This window comes from Argiope bruennichi, chromosome 8 (genome assembly GCF_947563725.1).
Source record: "Argiope bruennichi chromosome 8, qqArgBrue1.1, whole genome shotgun sequence".
Classification (NCBI taxonomy): Eukaryota; Metazoa; Arthropoda; class Arachnida; order Araneae; family Araneidae; genus Argiope; species Argiope bruennichi.
Genome location: NC_079158.1, coordinates 93422673 through 93444793, shown reverse-complemented (window position 1 = coordinate 93444793; position 22121 = coordinate 93422673). Strand labels below are relative to the sequence as shown.

The window sequence follows — 22121 nt, the reverse complement described above, 5'->3', positions numbered from 1 at the left end:
GCAGACGAATTATATTTATTAAATTCTTTTGCCTTCAGTTTGCAGACGTTTCTCAAATTTTGGATGAGATATATTTATCTTTCTTTCTTTCTTACATTCTTTCAGTCCATCTTTTTGTACATAGTTAAGATAATAACGAGAAAATTTAATGCTAGAGTTGAAAAAATTTTGATTTATGATTTTATTACTGAAATGTAATTTCCTTTAGAATTCAAATCAAATATGTAAGCAAATCAAGACTTTATATGCTTCTTTACATTAATATCTCTGAAAACACGTTTATTCAAAAGAATTATCAAGTAGATAACTAAAATAACTACATATTAACATAAGAATCATAAATTTGTGTCAAATTTTGGAATGGAACATGAAAGCTCAAGCCATTCATTAGCACAAACTTTTAATTAATTATATTTTCTATTCAAATAAATCAATCACAAAATAGACAGTATTATGGATATATATGAAGATCTCTAGAAACTTGAAAAGATTAGCTGATATTTAACAGTCAGTAGAAATGTTCTACAACATTTTTTCCCCTTCTACTTAGTCCCTTTATATTAATTAATCCACTTAATAACTTGAAATTGACTTCTGGGTAACAAAGCAGAGATATGTCTAAACACCTTCCAAATATTTTTGTCAGAAGTCAGATTAAATTATCACTTCTTATCACAAAGTTTTTTGGTCATGGAATGTGAAAAGAATAAGTATCCTCACAGATACGACTAGAAAGACAATTTTATAATCGGATGACTTGCAAAAAATAAAGTATTTTCGGTTTGGGGTCGGAATCCCATTTCTAAGGAGGTAACTGAGAACCTACCTTAACATGTAATAGAAGTGTTAAACTTTTAAGGAATAAAAATTCAATTTTGTTTTGTGCTATGTTAAAGCTTTTATTTCAAATATAAAGTTTTAGGTAAATATCTTTTATCTATGTTTTTAATTACAAAATAAGGGGAAAATACCTCAAAGTCTTCATAATATTTATCCGATCCATAAAGATGCACTTTATTTGTGCTAACCGAAGTCTTTTTATGTCAAATTTTGATTATTTTATTTATTGAACTAAAATGATAACATTTTGTTCTGAACTATTATGATAAGGCAGATAAATATATGAAAGATATCCCATTTCTTTAGAAAAATATGCTATCCCTTTTGAAAGATATCCTAAGTGTCTAAGCATATACGTATCTTGGTTAATTTTGTAGAAATTATAAGCGTTAGAACTTTTACCGAAAGATGGATATTTTTTCTTAAGTTTATTTTCATGCGCATCTTTTGCTTTGTTTTAGATGTAGAAATTATTATTCCAGTTTTAGTTGTAAATATACTTCCCCTGGCCTTTTAAGTGTTCCCGGAATCCATATGCCAGCCTAATTAACTCTATATTTAACTAGGAAACGGGGATAGCCTTTCAGATTATTTTTTGGCAGTTGATTAGAAAAAGATTTAGAACGAATTCCTGTATTGGGTGTTGCTGGTGAACAAATTACAACAACCATTTTGAATTTCAGCCAATTCTTATTATACAGGGTGGTTATGATTAAAGTTCCACGTTGAAATGGTCATAAAAGGAAAGCTATTGGACCAAATGTTATCAAACTTGGTAACAGTTTAAAAGAGATCATGGAAATTTTTTTCCGCCAAAAAATTCACCACCAGGGGGAAAATGGCGCTGTATGAAGTATTGTAAACAAAATTGGACATGAAGACATAGGTTTAAAATATGTTTAATCGTTTCTGAAACATGTTACAAAGCATGTTCAGTATGTTTTATCTCCAAAAGCAATGTTTATGGTGATAATCTAAACAATTTGTCGGAACTGAAAGATGCGACACATTCAATTCGTAACATTCATCCTGATATGCTAAGACTACTGTTGAGAATGCAGTAATGTGATTTAACTTTTTTTCAGAAAAAGGTGGATACTACATACAGCGCCATTTCTTCCCTGGTGGCGAGTTTTTGAACTTTTTATGGGCGAAAAAGAATTTCCCATGATCTCCTTTGAACCATTCCAAGTTTGCTAGCATTTGGTCCAGTAGTTTCTCCTTTTATGGCCATTTCAATGTGGAACTTTAATTATAATCACCCTGTACATCAAAAATATTCTTTTTTTACATCTAAAAATATTTGTTTGATATTTATTCAAACACAATGAATTTTCCATTTCATTTTTCCTTTTGTCTTAGCAGTGCATCATAGCTTTCTCAGTTTAACAAGCTGTTGAATCTTTTCGAGCAAAAATGATTTCAGAAGAATTACAGTTTCTTTTCTTCTCAGGAAGATGTGTTTTGAGATAATATATTAAGAGATAAAAGAGAACGTTAGGTTTCGGTTAAGAAATTTATAAAAGCAGCAGAATTTTATTTATTTATTTTTTGCTGTAAAGTCAGCAACATATTATTATTATACTGAAACTTCAACGAACTATTAAATGCTTTTTACCTTTTTAAACATAATATTGCTATAACTTTTATAGAAAATGACAAGTGAAATGAAAATATATAAAATGTCAAACCCATACATTTTCTTCCATATTGAAGGAAAAAAAGAGAAACTAAAAAAAACAAAAAAAACAATCCCCTATAAATAAATTTTATTTTCTAAATCATTGAATAGAACAGTGGAATCGATAATTTTCGCTTTGGTGGCGTTATAAAGGAAGATAACAAATAATTGTCGCCATTTTTTTATTTTTATCGATGGAATGCGACATTTATTTAAATAACTATTCAAATGATATTAAGATGTGAGAATTTTGGGTTTGGAAGACGTAATTTGAGACATTCTGCTGCAATATATTTATAAATATATTGAAAAATATGGCCTAACAAATTGCCCATCCAATGCAGATGATAAAGGTGAAATTTCTATTTCCTCATAATTTTATTACGAAGGAATTTGCAAAGATAGCTGAAGTTAAGCATGTTGCCGTGTCATAAAAATGCACATTTTTTGAACAGAAAGCTTTCCCACAGTTCCAGTTACTTTTCATTTAAGAAGTGAAAAGTGATTTTCAGAGTTATATTTTTTTATAATTTTTGACCTAATAAAGCTTATAGGCTTGATATTATCTGTAAAATCAGTGATGCACCATTATCCTATAAGCCTGTTGCAATAATTTTTCAAAATACTCTACAGAGCGTACTGTTGGGTTTATAGCTCTGTCTCTCTACTGACATAATAATTCCTAAAGAGTTGATCCTTTTAGTTGATGTATGGAATTTAGTGCATGGATTTTATACTAAATTTATGGATTTCTATAAAAGTTTGAATTAAATTTTCTCAGAGAATTCTACCTGTGCTAATATATGTTACAACAATAAAAGCGATGAGAATTACATATCTAAAATTTAGTACGCATTTTTAACGTCTAAAAGTGTAGATACATATCTAATTTGGAACCCGATCTATTTAAGGGCAGATCGTTCTGTTGGTTTGTACATCAAACTTACAAGTAAATCAGAAAATGCAAAAGCACAATGATTTAATATACGAAATTTGATGTGTGAATTTCTGACTATAGTTGTAACTTTGTGCAAATTTTGGTTTCAATTGGGTGGAAGAAAGGCTTTCAAATTATAAATAAATTTTCTGGTATATTTGTTTCAACCGAATTCCGTCGATTAATCTCCAAACAAATACAATCAGCCAATGATCGTTCTTTAATAGGCTGATTCGTAATTAAGATTCGTTAATAAAATCCATTAAATAATACACAAATGCATCTATTAGCGGGAATGGGAGAAAGTTTCGGTGAACTACCTCAACTGGTTTACTTTTACACATGTTTGGATATTACCTACTTCCTATTCACATTTTTTTGCTACTAATGATTATAATTTTTTAAAAATTATATATAATTATATATATATTTATATACCCAAGTAACACAGCCAGTTACAAAATATTATGACATATTATATTAATTTACATTAAACAATATTGTGAATTTGTTTAATATAACAAATAAATGCATAATGCATAAAATGTGCGTTACTAGAATATAAAGATAGATGAAAAATTACCATGCTCAGATGTTTCGAGTTAGAACTTTGAATCTACTTTTATACCTTTTTACCTAAGATTGATTAAAGAATTAAAATTAAAAGTTTTTTTTTTTAATTTTAATTCTCATTATTTGGACTCTATTCCACTTTCTTTCGTCGTTATATTTCGTCGTTATATCTCCAAATTCATGTGCATTTAATGATAAACAATGAAATAGGGGAAGAAATTTTATTTTCCTTTTCTCGGATCAAATAAAATCTGTTTACTCTTTTAATATTGCTAAAAGTCGTTTTATTTAAAATATTCTAGAAATAAGTTAATTCAAGTGTTGATTAATATTGGTGATAATAAGTTAATTCAATTGTTTACATTTATATATTTAATTTTATCGATTTGCACAATCAAAATTTGCGAAATGCTTTGGTAGTTTCAAGATATTTTCTTGGTATCAATAAAAAGATAATTGCTTTTCATATAATTTTGAAGAATTAATGGCTTTACCGAATGATTCACTGAAAAAACATTATGGTTTAAAATCATTTCAGAAAAAAAAAAATTGGAACGCCATCCAAAGCCAACGGAAGTGGTCTTCCGCATAAAATTGAAAAACGTGGGTAAGACTTTGAATACTTTGAATGTCATTGGTGAATAAAAGTTACGAAAAATAGATGTTTGACTGCATTTTTACTGAATATCTCATTAGAATATATATTTTGGGAGCTATTTTGTTGGCCGATTGAATCAAAATTTGACACAAAACTACAATTATAGTCATAAGATGACACACTGAATTTCATTGATTTAAGTCATTTCATCTGTCAAACGTTTGGCAGATTTGATTAAAAATTGTATGAGCATTTCTGTTTCATATATTAAATTTATGCAGCAAATTTTATACAACTAGCATCTTGAGCGTTGAAGTTATTGTGCTCTTTTATACTTGAACAGCCTGATGAACAAAATTCATCTGAATAATTTCATTTAAGATGAAGAAACTCTACAAATATGATTGTAATTTCATTTGCCAAATTTCGTCTAGCAGAGCATTTTTGAGCTAACAGAAAGTTAAACAGGGAAGCATAGTTTCAAAAATGTGTTTTTTTCAACTTAAAGAGGTGTGAAACGTATAGATTCATCAAAATCTCGCGTTCGAATTTTTAGACGTTTGCAACACTTATTCTATATTCCATATTCGAGAAAGAAGAAGGATTAGAATTGCAATTATGTTATGCCTTAGTTATGAATGATAAAGAAATTAATTGATATTTCACAAAAATAGCTGAAACGAATGATTTTGTTTAGGTTCATTTTTCAGAAAACATGTAACAATTTTGACTGAATCCATGTGTGACCTACGTTAAAATAATTTTCAGTAGTTTACTAACATGAGCTACATCGTCCTTATTCTAATAACTATTTTTCATTAATATATATCAAAAATATTTTGAAATGAAAGAATTCAAATTTATCTAACCAATTTTTGTATTATTGGTATTTTTAAGTTCTTTATCTATTAACAGTAAAAGCCAAATGTGACCTATTACAAAGTAATACGTTTTGCCCATTAAATATCCGTCAAAGACTCTTATCACTAAAGAATTATTAAATGTTTGAATCTATTTGTTTATTTATATGCTTTCAATTTATATTAAAAAATATCGAAACCAAACGTAATATCAGCATATTTCCCTTTTTAGATTCAAACATTTAAAAATTGTGCAAGTTTTTTAGAATTTTTTATAAAAATATGATCCCAAAATCAAATATATATATATATATATATATATATATATATATATATATATTTTGAAAACGATACATCTAAATAGAAAGATGATCCTCTACACTAGATGATTCTCGGTTTATTTTCTAAATTAATTTAATAAGAGATCAACAGACAATTGAGTTTCTGCTTTAATTAATCGTAATTAGGGAGATTCGGCCACAAACCATTGCCCTAAGTGATATTTTTTACCATCAAAGGAATGCAAACCCGCTTCTATTTAATGAAGTTATCATATATGCAGTAAATACTTCGTTATCTTGTTAATAAACATTTTTGGTCCTTTTGCGTTTTTCTTTGAACACAGAATTCCCCATGTACGACTAATTATAGGGCTTTTTTGTTGCTTTTGTAGCGTCACATTTCCCCTCTGTAGTTTCCTGAATTTATATTTGTTAGATTCTTTCAATCTGCTTCAAAAATATTTCATGTTTTTTCAAGGAAGCGAGTTAATCTAAAGAAAATTTAAATATTTGCTTTTCATGCCTTCATCATACTCGATTAAATTCAAACAAACTCTTTTTATCGAGACATAATCCTTTTTATTTTTTGCTTTTTCTTCTAACGGAAAAGAGAAATAAATAACACTGCTTTGTTTGTTAACTAATTGTTTGATAAATTCGTTCAATAAAGATTTATTTCGGCGCATAATTGAAATTTGTTTGAGTTTAAACTGATGCAAAAAGAGAGCCTTGCAACAATCGGTTTAGATATATTTATTTTTAATTTTCACTTTAGATTTAAAGTATCTCGTTTGAGATAACACAGAAAATAATTATATTTTTTTCCTTTATTATAAAAATGCTTCATTGTAGAAATATTTTTTTTAAAAAATTATCTTAATTTTTTTTTCAATTTTTGTTAATACATATTAGGTAATTTTAAATTATTTATTTGGAGCTTTTAATAAAATGTTTCGGATTCTATTATGAAAAGATTATTTTTTTAATATTCTTTTAATAAGGTACATTTTAGAATTCCTTTTTATTCTGTAAATATTACTTCAATTTATGCATTTTATTAATAAAATAGTGATCTTTCGGAAAAGGAAACGTCTTTCGCGGGAACGAATTTTATTAAAATTTATTCAGGATTTAATATAATTCCTTACATGAAATGCGGTGGATAATGTATTGCAATATACTTCAATGTAATACTTAAGTGCTATTAGATCTATTTACATATTTTTAAAATAAATATCACATCTTATAGAATCCCAGTTTTTGTTTATATAAGCACAAGATTTGTATGGCACTTTAAAATGCTTTACTAGTATTTTTATTTGCTTCATATGAGGCTTGTAATAAATATCTTCTTTCTTCAAATTAATAATTTATATTTAAATACATCTGAGCAGAATTTAGCAAAAAATAGCTTGAATAATATCAAACACTGATATTTAATGCGTTTCTATATCTATTGATTTTTTAATGAGCAGCAATTTATTGTTTTGTTAATTTCCTAATTCCTGCAGCTAAATTCCCATTTTCATTTTTCTGAATGAAAGAAGATAAAAAAATATAAAAAACCCCAGCTTTTTATGTTTATATTCATAATTTCAGAAAGACCAAACTATAATTTTAAAGTTACTGTGAAAACCCACAACTAAATATTTTTCTTATTACAAATAAACTAGTTATATCTTTGAAGAAAGGTTATTTTTAAACAATTAAAATTTTTCAGTTATAACGATTGTCTTTTAAATTAAAAGTTTGTCAAGAGATAATTAAAAAAAAATTGTTCTCAAAACAGCTTTTGTGAAACATGCTTCAATGAATGAAAATATTTGGTGTAAGGCATGTATCGAACGCATATCTACACTTCATTGAATAAATATTCATATCTACATGAATTTGTTATAAATGCCCAGATATTAAATTTGGCTTCCATTTCCTCAGAAAATGAATCACGATTTTCTTTATATACAACATATTTCTATTTTTAGCCAAAAATACAAAAAGTAATTTATCCACCACGAAAGCCAACCCTCGTGCACGAAATTCTAACAAAACCACCTCGACTGAATGCAAATCACAAAATAAGCAATCTCTTCATCTCATCTCAGAACCCTATCTCATCTCTTTCTAGTTCTTCAAGACTACAAAGTGACTGCCTACGACGCCGAGTTCATCATCAAAGGCAACGTGGCCCTCCTCCGCTGCGATATATCGGGAAACGGAAAAGAGTATGTCTTTGTAACGTCATGGTTGAGAGACGATGGTCTTACCATTTCATTAAATGACAATAATGGTACGTACCTGAGACTATGATATTGCTTTTTTCCTCGTGCTTCTTTTGCTTATCCAGTGATGTGTTTCATTTATTTTTGTGTCGCGTTTGGCCTCCAAGATATATCCCTCGGGTATTGAGGGATATATTAACTGCAAGACTTGGTTTTGCTGTTTGATGCGGGAAAACGAATCGATTTTGTTTTTGTATTTTTCCTGCAATGCAATGTTTTCTGCATTAGAATATGGTAGCAAATATAATAAATTATTGCATTTAAATATATTAGTATATGTTGGATTTAAATCTATATTTTCATTATTTTTATATGAATTTGAATATATATCAATATTTGGTTCCATTTTTATTACTATCGTTTATTTAAAGAACATGGAAGTAAATATTTACCTAAAAATTATTACGAAAAAAGCTGCCAAAATTTTATTAACAATTAAAAATTATAAGTATTTTTGAGTTAAGAGTGTATAGCGTTATAATATGATATTAAATATAAAAGATAAGTTTTATATGTAAAATTATTTAGATATATGTTGATTAAAATTCTGTTTTGAGGATTTTTTTGGTTTGTATTTTCTGGATTTTGAAGTGAATTTCTGCAACGTATGCCATTATAAAGTAGTATAAAATGTCTATACCCTAAGAAAACATGGATTGGTGTAGGGCCAGATTAATGAACTCTTCTGCATTTTCAAACTTAAAGAAAGACTATGAGAGTATTAAAAAAAAATTAAAAATTTTGAACATAATTATCAGTATTATTTTTTTAGATGGTTCTGCAGATGGTTCTGATTCGATATTTACCATGAAATTCTTTTACGAACAATCAAGCATCTGCATAATTTTTACGTTTAAGAGTAAAATATGTGAACATAATCCGGCTGATATTAGATCAGACGATCTGTAAGAGTGATCAGTAAGGTTGCATAAAAAATTATTAGCAAAGTTGATCTTTATTCACAAAATATTATCTATTTATCATTTGCACATATTCACTCACTCACACATTTGTGGGCTTTATCGGTAGATGAAAAGGAGTTAAAAGATGGTTGCCATGTTTAGATATATATACTCATAAAAATATACATAAAGCATATAATCACATAATTTTATTAAATGTATGCAAACTAATTCTTAAAAATTTATTATCTATTATAGGTATTCAAAATTAAATTGTTTATATCTGGCTAATATTCCTGAGGTCAATATGCAATAACTTTATTGATTTTTTCTTTATTGATTCTTTCTTTCCGGATGAAAATGCCTATAATCTAAGAAAAGCTAGACTGGTGCAGTGCCATAACTCTTCTGTACTTAGAAAAAAGCTAAAATATTTAGTGTTGATAAAAATAAAAATCATGGAATTGTTCTAAATGAATTACTGATAATAAAGTAAGATTTTTATGGTACTGTATTACATGCTATCAGAAATTTTAAAAAAATGTATATATTGGTTTGATATTAAGAGTCAAACATACCATTGTATAAACAAACATTGATTATAATATTTTAACTATCTCAATGCTGAAAAGTTCCAAAAGCCCGTGTAACGAAACTAGGATGGATACCCGAAACGCCAGGAATATACAGTTGAATTCTTCCCGTTTCATTAAGTATGATTCACTGAATATATTCGAAGATTGTACTTCGTTCGAAATTACAATTGCCAATATGGTTTGTAACATAGAGATGTTTTGCCAATATGGTTTGTAACATAGAGATGTTTTGCCAATATGGTTTGTAACATAGAGAGGTTTTCTGAAAATAATTTAATAAAAAATGTCCGCTCATATACAGGTTGAGTCTAAAATCATGGTACAAACTTTGAGGGGTGGTAGAGCTCACTATAACAAACAACTATTGTATAGGAATATATGGCCGGAAGTAACGCGTTGACGCACAAACACAAAAAATAACACATGAAATGAAAAACATTGTTTATTTACAGCATCGTCTCTAAATGATTTTTGTACAGCAATGTCTACAAAAAATGCTCAGTATTGCGGCCACCGACAGTAATGTAAGCTTGGTAACGTCAGTGAAGTGATTAACGAACAGATTCCCATACTCCGGGTGTTTCATGTACGCACGCAGCCGCACAGGATAGTCGAGCAACGAGTTCGAGTAGAATAGCCAAGCAGCTGGAGTCTCGTTAATGAGGGTTTTCAAATGCGCTCAGAGGAAAAAAATCGAGACTCGATAAATTTATCGGTCTGGCCCAACATGCCCAATCCAGCTCACCCCAAAAGAAGCATCCAGCAATTTCCAGCAACTGCTTTATGCAATAGAAAGAGTACTTGCACACGGCGCAGCCATCTGGTGCCAAGATCCCACCGAGAGGATGAAACGGAAACTTGCAGCCATCCAACGACCGTTTCTACTAGCCATATCGGGAGCCTATAGAACTACCTCAACAGCAGCCCTACAAATAATTTTGGGAATCCCCCCTCTGCACCTCAAACTAAAAAGAGAGGCAAAGGGCATCTCGTTATATAGGCTCAAAAACCCGATCAACAACTGCGACCTTCAAATTAGCCAACTAGAAATAGACTGTAAGATTTCAGGCTGGACTTCTCATCCCTCGGTACACCTAGAAGATCACCAGATTTCACTTGACGACGGAGGCTTGAGATCGGACCCGAATGGAATTTACACAGATGGATCGAAGACGGACAAGGGAGTAGGAGCAGCGTACTGTGTCTTCAACAATGGAGTAACTACAACAACTTGGGCAATAAAACTGGCCCACCACAATACAGTATTTCAAGCTGAGATCCTGGCCCTATACAAGGCCGCAGAATTCCTGAAGTCCACATCAGTAACATCTACCATCTACGTCGACAATAGGGCCAGCATCTTAGCAGCAAAAAAATCCAAAATCCAATAACAAATGTGCCAGGAAAATCTTTGCAATACTTTCTACAAATGCAAACATAAAGGTATCCTGGATTAAAGCCCACGCCGGATATGCAGATAATGAGAAAGCGGATAGACTTGCCAAACAAGCTGCTGATTCAGACAGCCCTATCCAGCCCGAACCATACCCAATTTCATTCATAAAGTCCAGTCTAAGGCGAACCATGTTGGAAAAGTGGCAAACTGAATGGGACAATGGCGAAACTGGAAGACTCATCTACCAGCTTCTTCCAAAAGCCACTCAACAACTTACGCCCTGGAGAAGGGAAGAAATTCTCTTCTTCACAGGCCATGGCCCATTTCCCACCTACTTAAAAAGGTTCAATTTAGCAGACGAACCTTACTGCACCTGCGGCGAAGTGGGGTCACCACTCCACTACGCAACAGAATGCATTTTAACTACATCTTATCACCTAACGAAACCATCAGCTAACCTTCAACAGGTCTGGTTCTCCATGGTAGCAGATAACTCTCTCAGCAGGGCCAAGATCAGAAAAATGGTTCAATTCCTGCATGAAGAGTCACAGCTGTTCAGATACTGACCGCCACTCCTATAACATCGGAAAACCCATCTCACCACCTGCACGACAAGACTTCCACCCAGGCCCGGAAACTCCAACCACCAACGCAGCGCATCCTCAAGCTCAGACAACTCCATTCAGTCCTGCATAGCTCATGACATCCCTGCTCCAACCCAACCTAAAACCAACCATTCCTGCTCTAACCCAGCCAAGTCAGCTCCTCACCAGTCTAACCGAATTCAGCTCGCCTACTCCAATGCAACCCACTGCAGCCTAAAAATCTTTAACCCAGCCAACTACAACTCAGCCAACATCAGCTTCACATCATCAGCCCAATCACCATTACCTCCACATCATTAGCTTAGCCATCTGCAACTCTCACTCTCCATGCCCCCCCCAACTGTTTAAATAATCGTTAAGATTATAGTCGCAGGGGCATGGAGAGGTGTTAAGTGTTAAGCAACTGCTTTAACATTTTCTGTACGGAATAACTAGTTAAGTTTCCTGCTAATGAAAATTTTATGATTCCGTTAATGTATTATTTTTTTCTGTTTGCACTTCAACGCGTCACTTCCGGTCATATACTCCTGTACAATAATTGTTTGTTATAGTGAGCTCTACCACCCCTTAAAGTTTGTCCCATCATTTTAGACTCCCCCTGTATATTCATAATAGCCGTTTGCTAAGCGTCATTTCATTTTATATCATTTTTTCAGGAACATGGGATAGAGCTGCAATTTTTGTGAAGGATAAGAAAGTTGTCTGACCTTTGAAAGAGAAACTTGAGTGTTCTAATATTCTGAAGCATGAATGAGTATGATGAATAAATCGTATAAAATAAAGTCTATACGACAAAACTTTTTATTTACTTGAAAAATCTTCAAATTTGATATGAAGAGGGGTTTAAGAAATGAGAAGAAAACCAAATACTGCCATCAGTTTATATTGGAAGAATATCACAAAAAGAAAAATATATATATATATTGTAATGGTGTTCTATCGAACATCATATTTCAATAGTAAAAGCCTTTACAATTGTATAAGATGCCGCAATGAAAACTTCACAAATTTCTTAAAATGCAACAAAAACCTGCAATTTGCTTGTCCGAAAAGCCTAAAAGTTACATAATAAGCTTTCAAGTGCAAACGCCTTTCTAATTAGTATTTGGAAGCAAGTCATTCGGTTTTCAATGTCTCTTAGTGTATTTAAAGGAATGGATTCGTACATTAGTAGGCGAAAAGTAAATATTTTTAAATTGGTTCATCAGTAAACTTTGCACAATTCGGATAGCGCATTTCAATGACGAATGTATTCGTAAGTTGGTAAAATAAGTGGTAACATTTCCCCAAATATCATGCTGGTTCTCAATTAGAATTATATCACGTTTAAAGAAGTAATCGATTTATCATTTTATTTTTGTTTCTTCATGTAGTATTAGTCAAATGTTAATTGGAATTAATAGAAAGGTGGCATAATTTATTATTAATTCTTAACCTTTGCCATGATCATCTTCTGTGCTCCTTTAGCTTGCTCTTTCTTAACTTTTTCAGTTCAAGTATTGTCTATGGACAATGCCTACGAAACAATATTTTCTAAAATATCCACACTCCCCCCCTCATTTAGAGGAAAATTCTTTTAAATAAAAAAAGTATTAAATAAATAAAATTAATTTGTAAACTGACATCGTATGTGTCCTGACAAAGAATAAAAAATATTGAGATATTTTTTGCAATTTTTCCTTAGGCCTTTTTATGCATTTAAGTATCAATGTCTCAGAAGTTAATGAATTAATGATTCAAAATTAGGACAAATGAGGACATTTTAATTAAGATTATTACAAGAAGAATATTATTTTGTTTGTTCTATTGAATTTTTGATTATACTCTAAAGAATTATTATCAAATAAAAGAACTGCACTTTTATAAGAATTTAAAAATAATCTTGTTCTTTAAGAGGTTATGAGAAAATAAACTTTTTCTGAGTAATTATGGATGCTAGGATAATTATAGCATATATTCAACTAAAAAAAGTTTCTAAATTAAAAAAAAATAACAGCACGAAATGTTTATAAAATATCATATCAAAAAAAAAATATTTTATCTTTGTCTATATATGTTGCAAAACATCTCAAAAAATTATATTGATTTCGTTTCTAGGAAAATATGCTGTATTCCCTACCGGCGAATTCCATGTGCGCCATGTTGACGAAGCCGACACACTTCGAAAGTACAGATGCCAGGTCCATAATAAACTGAGCAGAGAAACAAAACTCAGTGACCAGTGGGCAAAAATTATTATGACAGGTAAACTTTCATTCATCAATCTCTAACGTAACCTTCATTCATATTTAATTCAGATGTAATTGTTATTGACTAACTAAAGCAAAAATAATTAGAAAGCAATTTCAGCAAATTTGTAATACTGCTTCCATGCGTGATAAGTTTTCTGGTAAGAAATATATACAGCAGATACGGTATAGTGGCTGCTAAAACGATGTTAAATTAAATATCATCGCTCTGACGACAAACTTGGAGACTTGATAACAAAAATGAAAAAACCAAAATATCTGAGAATCTTTGCGGCAGTTTCATTACGCCTGGAGATTCACCATGTGTTCTAGAATATACGATACCCTGTCACGGGAACTATATAAATAGACTCATGCAGATGAAAGAATTCAGTCAGTCGGCTGGCAATTGAACTGAGCTCCAGCGAGTAGTTGAGCGAAGACTCCAATGTGTTATTTCCAAACACTTTGTGCTGTTGCGTCTGTTTACTAGAGATTTGTTGTTTGTTTGAAGTTGATTTTTGCAAATCCTGTTTTTGTTTATGCTTTAGCTGCGTTTTTCTACGGTGAATTTTTATTTTCATTAGAATAAAGCTTCAATATTTTCATTAGAATAATTATCCGTCAATATATTCTTTTATATAGTTCATATTATTCTAGAAGCCTTATAAAGTTACTTTTATTACTCTATGCATCTGTCTACATTAGCATAATTTCACCTAAAGTTTGAACTTTAATTTTATATTGGGATGAATTAAATTTCAAGTTATCCTATAGCGAGTTTTTTTAAATACTATGTTCATTAAAAAATATATATAGGGATATATTGCAGAATCTTTCATGGTTGAAATTTATATGAATCACAGAAACGTTTTTTATAATGCCATCCATGATATGCATAATAATTTATAGGACAACTCTTTAATTTTTTTCTAATTCAACAAAACATTCAGTTTATTATAATAAGAAAGCATTTTTGAGCTATCAGAACGATAATATATTTTTATAAAACCAATTAAATTGCAAGAAAGAACATATATATTAAAAAAGCGGATTCAAAGTAAAAAAATGGTTCATCTTTGCTTATTTTTAAAATTACATCCTAATTACAGATGCATGAAATTTTAAAAATTCTATTGCAATCATCTTTAGGAAGGATGCTATTCAATATGAAAAAAAAGAGCCGAATCATCATACTTTGATTGTAATCAATTGAAGCAATCTTTAGATTGAAATAATTGCAGTGACAATAGAAACGATGTGAATTTCATAACAACAACAAAAAATATTGTAGGTAAAAGAAGATAAAATTTCTCTAATACAGTCAAAACATCTTTAAATATCTATTTAAACATTACAAAAAAAGCTGCATTGTTATTGAAAGCTGATAAAATAAATTTTGAGAAAACTGAAATTCACTTCTACGGTATCATATTTTCAAAATTTGTTCCCGTTTACCTTTTCATTATTTAAAATTTTGATTAAAATTTAAAATAGAACTCCAAGGGACCATATTGTTTTTTAGAATTTTTTTTTAAATGAGCCAAATGTTAAAGCTCTGAATCTTATAATATGCTCTGTATAATGAAAAAACCCACTATACAGATTTGTATAGATAAGATATACAGATTTGTGTCTTCTTTCATTATTCATAGATGTTATTGCAATCATATTTTTTCATAAATGTGTATGAATAGCGTATAAATCAAAATACAGTACCATTTAGGCATATTGTAAAATCAAGTACCGTTATAGCTCTGGTTCGTATGATCTGTTCTATACAACGAAAACACATACTCTGTTCTATACAACACCACATATTTGAGCCTTTTTTCATTATTCATAGATGTTATTGCAATCATATTTTCATACACACTAAGATATACAGACATGCGTCTTCTTTTATTATTCATAGATGTTATTGCAATCATATATTTTTCATAAAGGTGTCTATGAATTGCGTATAAATCAAAATGCAGTGCCATTTAGGCATATTGTTGAAAAATCGAGTAACTTTATAGCTCTGGTTCGTATGATCTGTTCTATACAAGGAAAATACATATTCTGTTCTATACAACACAGCACAGATTTGAGCATTTTTTCATTATTCGATGTTATTGTAATCATATTTTCTTACACACTAAGATATACAGATTTGCGTCTTCTTTTATTATTCACAGATGTTATTGCAATCATATTTTTTTTTCATAAATGTGTTTATGAATAGCTTATAAATAAAAATACAGTACCATTTATGCATATTTTTGGAAATTCGAGTAAAACTAGTTTGCTTTCTACAGATCAGATTTCATGCAATCAATAGAAAACACAAAATCTATTTTTGCATTTAATTCTAATAGAAAGAACTGTTAAAAAATTGAGATTACTTTCTAAGAACAATTTAAAGGAATAATAATCTTTCTTATAATTCTACACGATGACAAACACTCTAAACTGCCTAGAAAAAAAAATGATATTTTAACTTTCCAATCTTTCAGATTTTACAGCTTAATATTCAATAGAAGAAGAAATGTCCATTTTTAAAACAAAATATAAGCCGAAAGAATTTCAATTCTTACGAAAATATGAAGCGTATTCCTGGTTTCCAAATACTTTATTCCAAACATATACCCCTGGCAGAGTATGCCAAAATATAGAGGCTCTATTTCTAACGTGTTGTGTTAGATGCCTTTGTGTTCCACCTCCCTCGAATTTTGCTGGAGATATAAATTCTTTCCCGATTCTGGATTCCTCGTGTTCACATGGATTCCTTCTTTATATCAAACTCTGGTTGTTTGTGATACGAGATGCTTCCAGGGAAGAAACCGTCAAGGCGTAGATGCTTTCAATCCTTTAAACTCCATAGGAAATAGGCGAAGGGCGTAGAAATCCATTACATGAAGAGAACGCGTGATTTGGAAATGCAGATTGCGGATAGAATTGCGTCTAAGAATATACTTGTGGAATGTGTGAGTTGTTTCTTAAAGCATACAAAGAGTTTTTTTTCATCGGTTTTTTTTATCGCTTGTAGGTTTAGTGAGGAATTTATTCAGAAAAAAATGTCTTATAATCCACGAGTATTTTCGCTAGATTGTTGAGTAGAGCCATTTCTGCATATCATTTCTATAAGTACTCTTTATTTTTATTTTATTTTTATTATTTTTTTATTTTTCAATATATAAATTATTTGCATCAAAGAAATGTTTAGTTATGGGGTTGGTGAACTCTCTTAGGCATTTTATCGAATTATTTACTTCAGTTGTAAAATCAAGTTCACTTGAATTGTAAAATTTTTATTCATATGTATTAAGATGTACATAAATACGTCAAATTTCTTTTTAAAACGAAATATTATTTTTTTTAAATTAAAAGATACATAATTTTTTTAAATTTTTAAAATATTTCAGGCGGTTTGTTTTTTAATTATTTTGTTATTTTTTCCTTTATTACCCAATATAAATTTATTTGGAATTAATCTGTGCATGACTTTGTAATTCCAACTAAATGCTCTTTTTTTTAAAAAAAATATTTTTAAGCACACTTACTTTATTTTCATAAGAATTTTATGTTTTTCGGAACTAAAATTGACTTTTAATGTCTAAAAGAACTCGAAATATAAAATACATACCTTATTTTGTTTTAATGTTTAGTCGAAATCTTTATTATCAATTCTATGTAATTTCTTCAAAAATTAAGACACCTGGAACATTTCAAAGATACTTAAATCTAATTACAATAGAATTTTGAGGAAATAAATTAAAATGTCTTTTTTTTCTCGATGCCTTTCAAATATTTATTTTATTGAACACTTTATCTTATAACACTATTTTAGTTGATTATTAAATATATATTTTTTGTGAGGAAGCGATAAAAATGATTCATGTTTCTGTCCATTTTTGCTTAGTTCAAAGTCCTCACTGTCCCCTTAAAAAAAGTTGTGCTTACTGCCTTAAAGAAAAGATTCTATTTTATATGTTGCTGTATCACAATAGTATGAAAGAGAAAAAAGTTAAGCTAGTAAATTCTAAGCTCACAAGCTAAGCTAATCTGAGCTCACATAAAATGGATACAATAACATCAGTAAAGTTAATCACAAGCTAGGCTAATCTAAGCTCACAAAAAAAGGATACAGTAAAATTAGTAAAATAACCAACATTAGTTCACCACATTTTAAATCATTCTCCTCTTCGGATTTATTACATTATATCTTCAGGATAATTAATTCTAAAATCTTAACTTAAAGTTACATTTTCTCTTTTCTCCTTTTCTTTTCTCCAATCATGTCTGTCATTCCTTTTGAATTGCATCAATTTTATTTTAGCTCGACAGTTTTCAAACTCTTTCAATATAATCGTGAAACATAATACTTACTTTTAATATCGCATTTATAAAAGTAAAATTAATAATTTAATTAATTAATAAAATGGAGCATTAGAGTTTTTTTTATTAAAGTAAACTCGGGACATTTTTGAAATATGTAATTAATTTTCCTTTAATGTATTAAGTATACTGTTTTAAAACGAATAATGAAAGTTTGAATATATAAACTATGAAGTCTGAAGGTTTATGCATGTTACATTAATTTCTTTGAAATATTCAAAGAGCGCTATGAAATATTAGAATTATTTTTTATATTCTAAAAATTTGGATAGATTGTGCAATTCTTTGATACATTCAACAAAAAAAAATGAGAACTAAAACTCTTCTATTTTTATAATGATTTTTCACAAACATATAAAATTAATTCTACTTGTTACTATTCTCTTACAATTCTTGATAAATGGTAAGGAATATGGAATAAGATCAACAGTTTGCAAAATAACATTTATAAAATCTCAATGGCATTAACATTCAAAATGATGTCAGTTAATATAAAAAATCCTGTTTGTTTTTATGTAAATATAACCGTTCTTGGTTATATTTACATAAGTTCCAGTTTAGTCTATTTTGTGTATTAACATTCTTGGCTGTTAACTATTAACATGCAATATATTTATTTAAATTTCAGTATGTTATTTGTTAAGATTGAAAAAAAAATGAATTTAATAGAATATATTTGCTTCAAATTGAATTAAGTAAATGGAAATTAAATTCATAATATATATATATATATATATATATATAGTTTGAAAACGAAACTAAAGTGAAAACGAAACAAAACAGTTTCGAAATCGCAACTAAAAATTATTTCCTATTCAAACTAAAACCAAAAAAGGAACAGGAAACAAACTTCATAGTATTTAGAGAGCAGCTACTTCTAAAACATAGATGAATTGAGACAAAAGTATTAAAATCAAGTTAATAGGAAAATGAAAAAAAACCAAATAAAAATAAAACCAGATAAAAAAATATAAAAAAGAAATATAATATATATATATATATATATATATATATATATATATATATATATATATATATATATACATTAAAGAACCAAATTAGGGGTAAATGTAAAAAAAAACAAATTTCATCTTAATTTTACCATTAGTAAAAAGCACACTAATGTAATGTTTACTATAATAATGAGATTAAATAAACAGAGCACATGAAAATTCTTTAAAAATTGAATATGTGATTAAATATTGAAGTTTTATTAAATTTCCTTGTAAGTAAGAAACAAAATTGGCATCATTTAAAAATATTTTAATATTATTTAATATGACTTATAAATTATTCGTGAGGTAATACTTTTCGAAAGTATTGAAAATAAAACACTAAAAACTTAGCGTATTCTTAATTAATTAATATTTCACCTAATTCTCTTTTTCTGAAACTTTTGTATGTTAACAAAGTTCATAAAAGTCGAGTAAAACTATAGACATATAAAATGCATCCATACAAACAAACATTCATTTTTATGTAATTCTAACTTTTATATTTATATCAATTTTCTTTCAGAATTAACGATACCTTATAATTATCTTGAGATTAATTTATATAAAGTATAAGATAAAATTTTAATTAAAAATGATATCTTTTTTTTTCGTAAAAAAGATTAATTTTTATCATCAATAATATGATGTTGTTGCCATAGGAAAAAATAGTATGAATGCAAAAGAAAAGTAAAAAGTCTATTCAAGAAAAAAGTTTTTCAAAAAGAAATATTTAAATCAGGAATTATTTTACTTTATAAATAATCCATTATTTAGCAACTGGTGTTAGAAAAATCAAAATTAATTCTTGCTGCAAATTAAAATTTGCATAACAACATTTATAATCTTGAAAATCTTTATTTATGTTTGAATTTATATAGAAAAATATTTGTCTATATTTCTGCAAAAGCTGTCGATAAATGTTATTTAATATAAACAATTTTCTATTTAAAACAGCTATAGAAATTTCACTAAACTAAGATCTGCCATTTTATATAATATTCAAAACCAAAGGTAGTTTAATTAAAAGATGGATATATACTACAGTAAAAGATGTTTATGTTAATTAAATGTAAATACGCATTTATAAAACTTAGTCCTACATAATGAATTAGGTTCTTCACAGCATGCTATAATGTAAACAAGGATAGAGTCTTCAGGTGGGAAACTAACTTCATTTTATGGCGTAGAAATTAAATGAACAAGTGACAAATCTAGTTTGTGTGTACAATCCCATATTCATAAAAGACATTTACTGCTCAGCTAACTGCTATATGCAGCTGATCCCTTATTATCTTCCGTATTTACACGGATAATGCCACTCTTTGTCTTTCTGAATGGCAAGCTCTTCTATGTACACATTTATGCTCCCACAGCGTGGCCCTGCATACATTAGAATGCAACACAGTGTTTGTGCATCAGAAAACTCCTTGTCTTCCATTAATCTTAGAAAGACCTACACTGCTGCGTCTTGAGAAATGTACATAAATTTCGCCGGGGAAACAAAAATATCTAGGCTAAGCTTTCTTTTTTTAATTTTAGTTGCTGTTTCCTTTTGGTTGGTTTGTGCTTAGATTAAAGTAGGGTTATGAGGGTGTGATATTTAATTATCTTATTATAATTATGAATGTTTTTTTGGCATTAAAAGTTGTACTCAGATTCGCAGAAGCAGCGGAACCTTTTAAATATATATATATATTCGCCTCTCACCTTAAGAACGTTTTTGAAAATAATAAAATTCCAAGGCAGAGACATTAGAAAATGTAAGATTCCATTTCATGCGTGAGTTGCAAGTTTTGCGTTCCGTATTATATAAAAAAAAGAAGTTTAATTTTCTTATTATATTTAAAAAGAACAAAAGCAATATAATAATTAAATGACTAAAGCTAAGATTTATAAGCTTAAATCACGGAAATTTCTCTCTAAAATATAGTTTCTTCATAATATAAATTTCAAAACTATTAATTACTGGTTATGCATACAATTCAAATTTCCCACAATTGCTTATCACAGGATTTGCCATTTTTTTAATTCAATTTTTGAAGCTTTGATTTTTTTTAAAATTTGCTCTTTAAAAGTTTTGGTGCATTTTTTACATAAGCTTTTACTTTATTCAGAATAAAATAGAAGCTCATTCATGGGACCATTGTCTTTAAGAATACCTATTTTCATTCAGTATTCACTTCAATCTTTCACTGAGAGCCCAAACTTTTTTCTTGAAAACCCTATTTTGTCTTTTCATATACTTCAACAATAGTACTTTTATGAATTCTATTTCCAAACGTTGCAGACTTATTTAGAATTCATCAGTGTTTTCAAGTTAAAAATAAAGGTTTTTTTTATATTTTCGCTAAACTGTCAGAACAACTATTGAATTTATTGATAGAAATTAACATAAAAAAAGGGAGTGAAAAACACTAATATTTACCGAGCTTACCGAAGGAAATGTAAAGATGTACCCACTTATAAGCATGCCGCTATTACATATGAGGAAAGTGAATTAAACAATTATGAAAACTATTGGTGGGAAGAGACTATAAAATATTGTAATCAACTGAAAATACATTTTCAATACTTCAAATAATAAAGTATTTCATAAACATATGTCTGTTTTCATAATTGTTATATATATATATATATATATATATATATATATATATATATATATATATATATATATATATATATATATATATATATATATATATATATATATATATATATATATATATATATATATATCATTATCATATAGTTTAAAATTCTAATTTAAATCTTAATTAATTTCCTGGTTTTTAACAATTTAGTCTATGTTACCTTCATTCGATCTAATTCCCACTTTTATTTAATTAATTGTAACGCGCTTAATAAAACTTCTCACTTAAGCATTTTCTCACGTTCTGAGCAAAGGGATAAAAATACCTAATGCTGACTACATTTGAAAAAAAAAAAAATATTTTTTGATTTCCTTCT

The 22121-nt window shown here is 28.8% G+C and overlaps 1 protein-coding gene across 1 annotated transcript in view; it reads left to right on the top strand.

The window, feature by feature from the left end:
- The window catches only part of LOC129981304 (cell adhesion molecule Dscam2-like), a 346717-nt gene that overhangs the window by 171434 nt on the left and 153162 nt on the right, over positions 1-22121 (top strand). Inside the window, exons 3-4 of the mRNA XM_056092081.1 lie at positions 7896-8057; positions 13646-13792. Of these exons, the coding sequence (XP_055948056.1) occupies positions 7896-8057; positions 13646-13792 (309 nt within the window). The remainder of the gene's footprint in view (positions 1-7895; positions 8058-13645; positions 13793-22121) is intronic.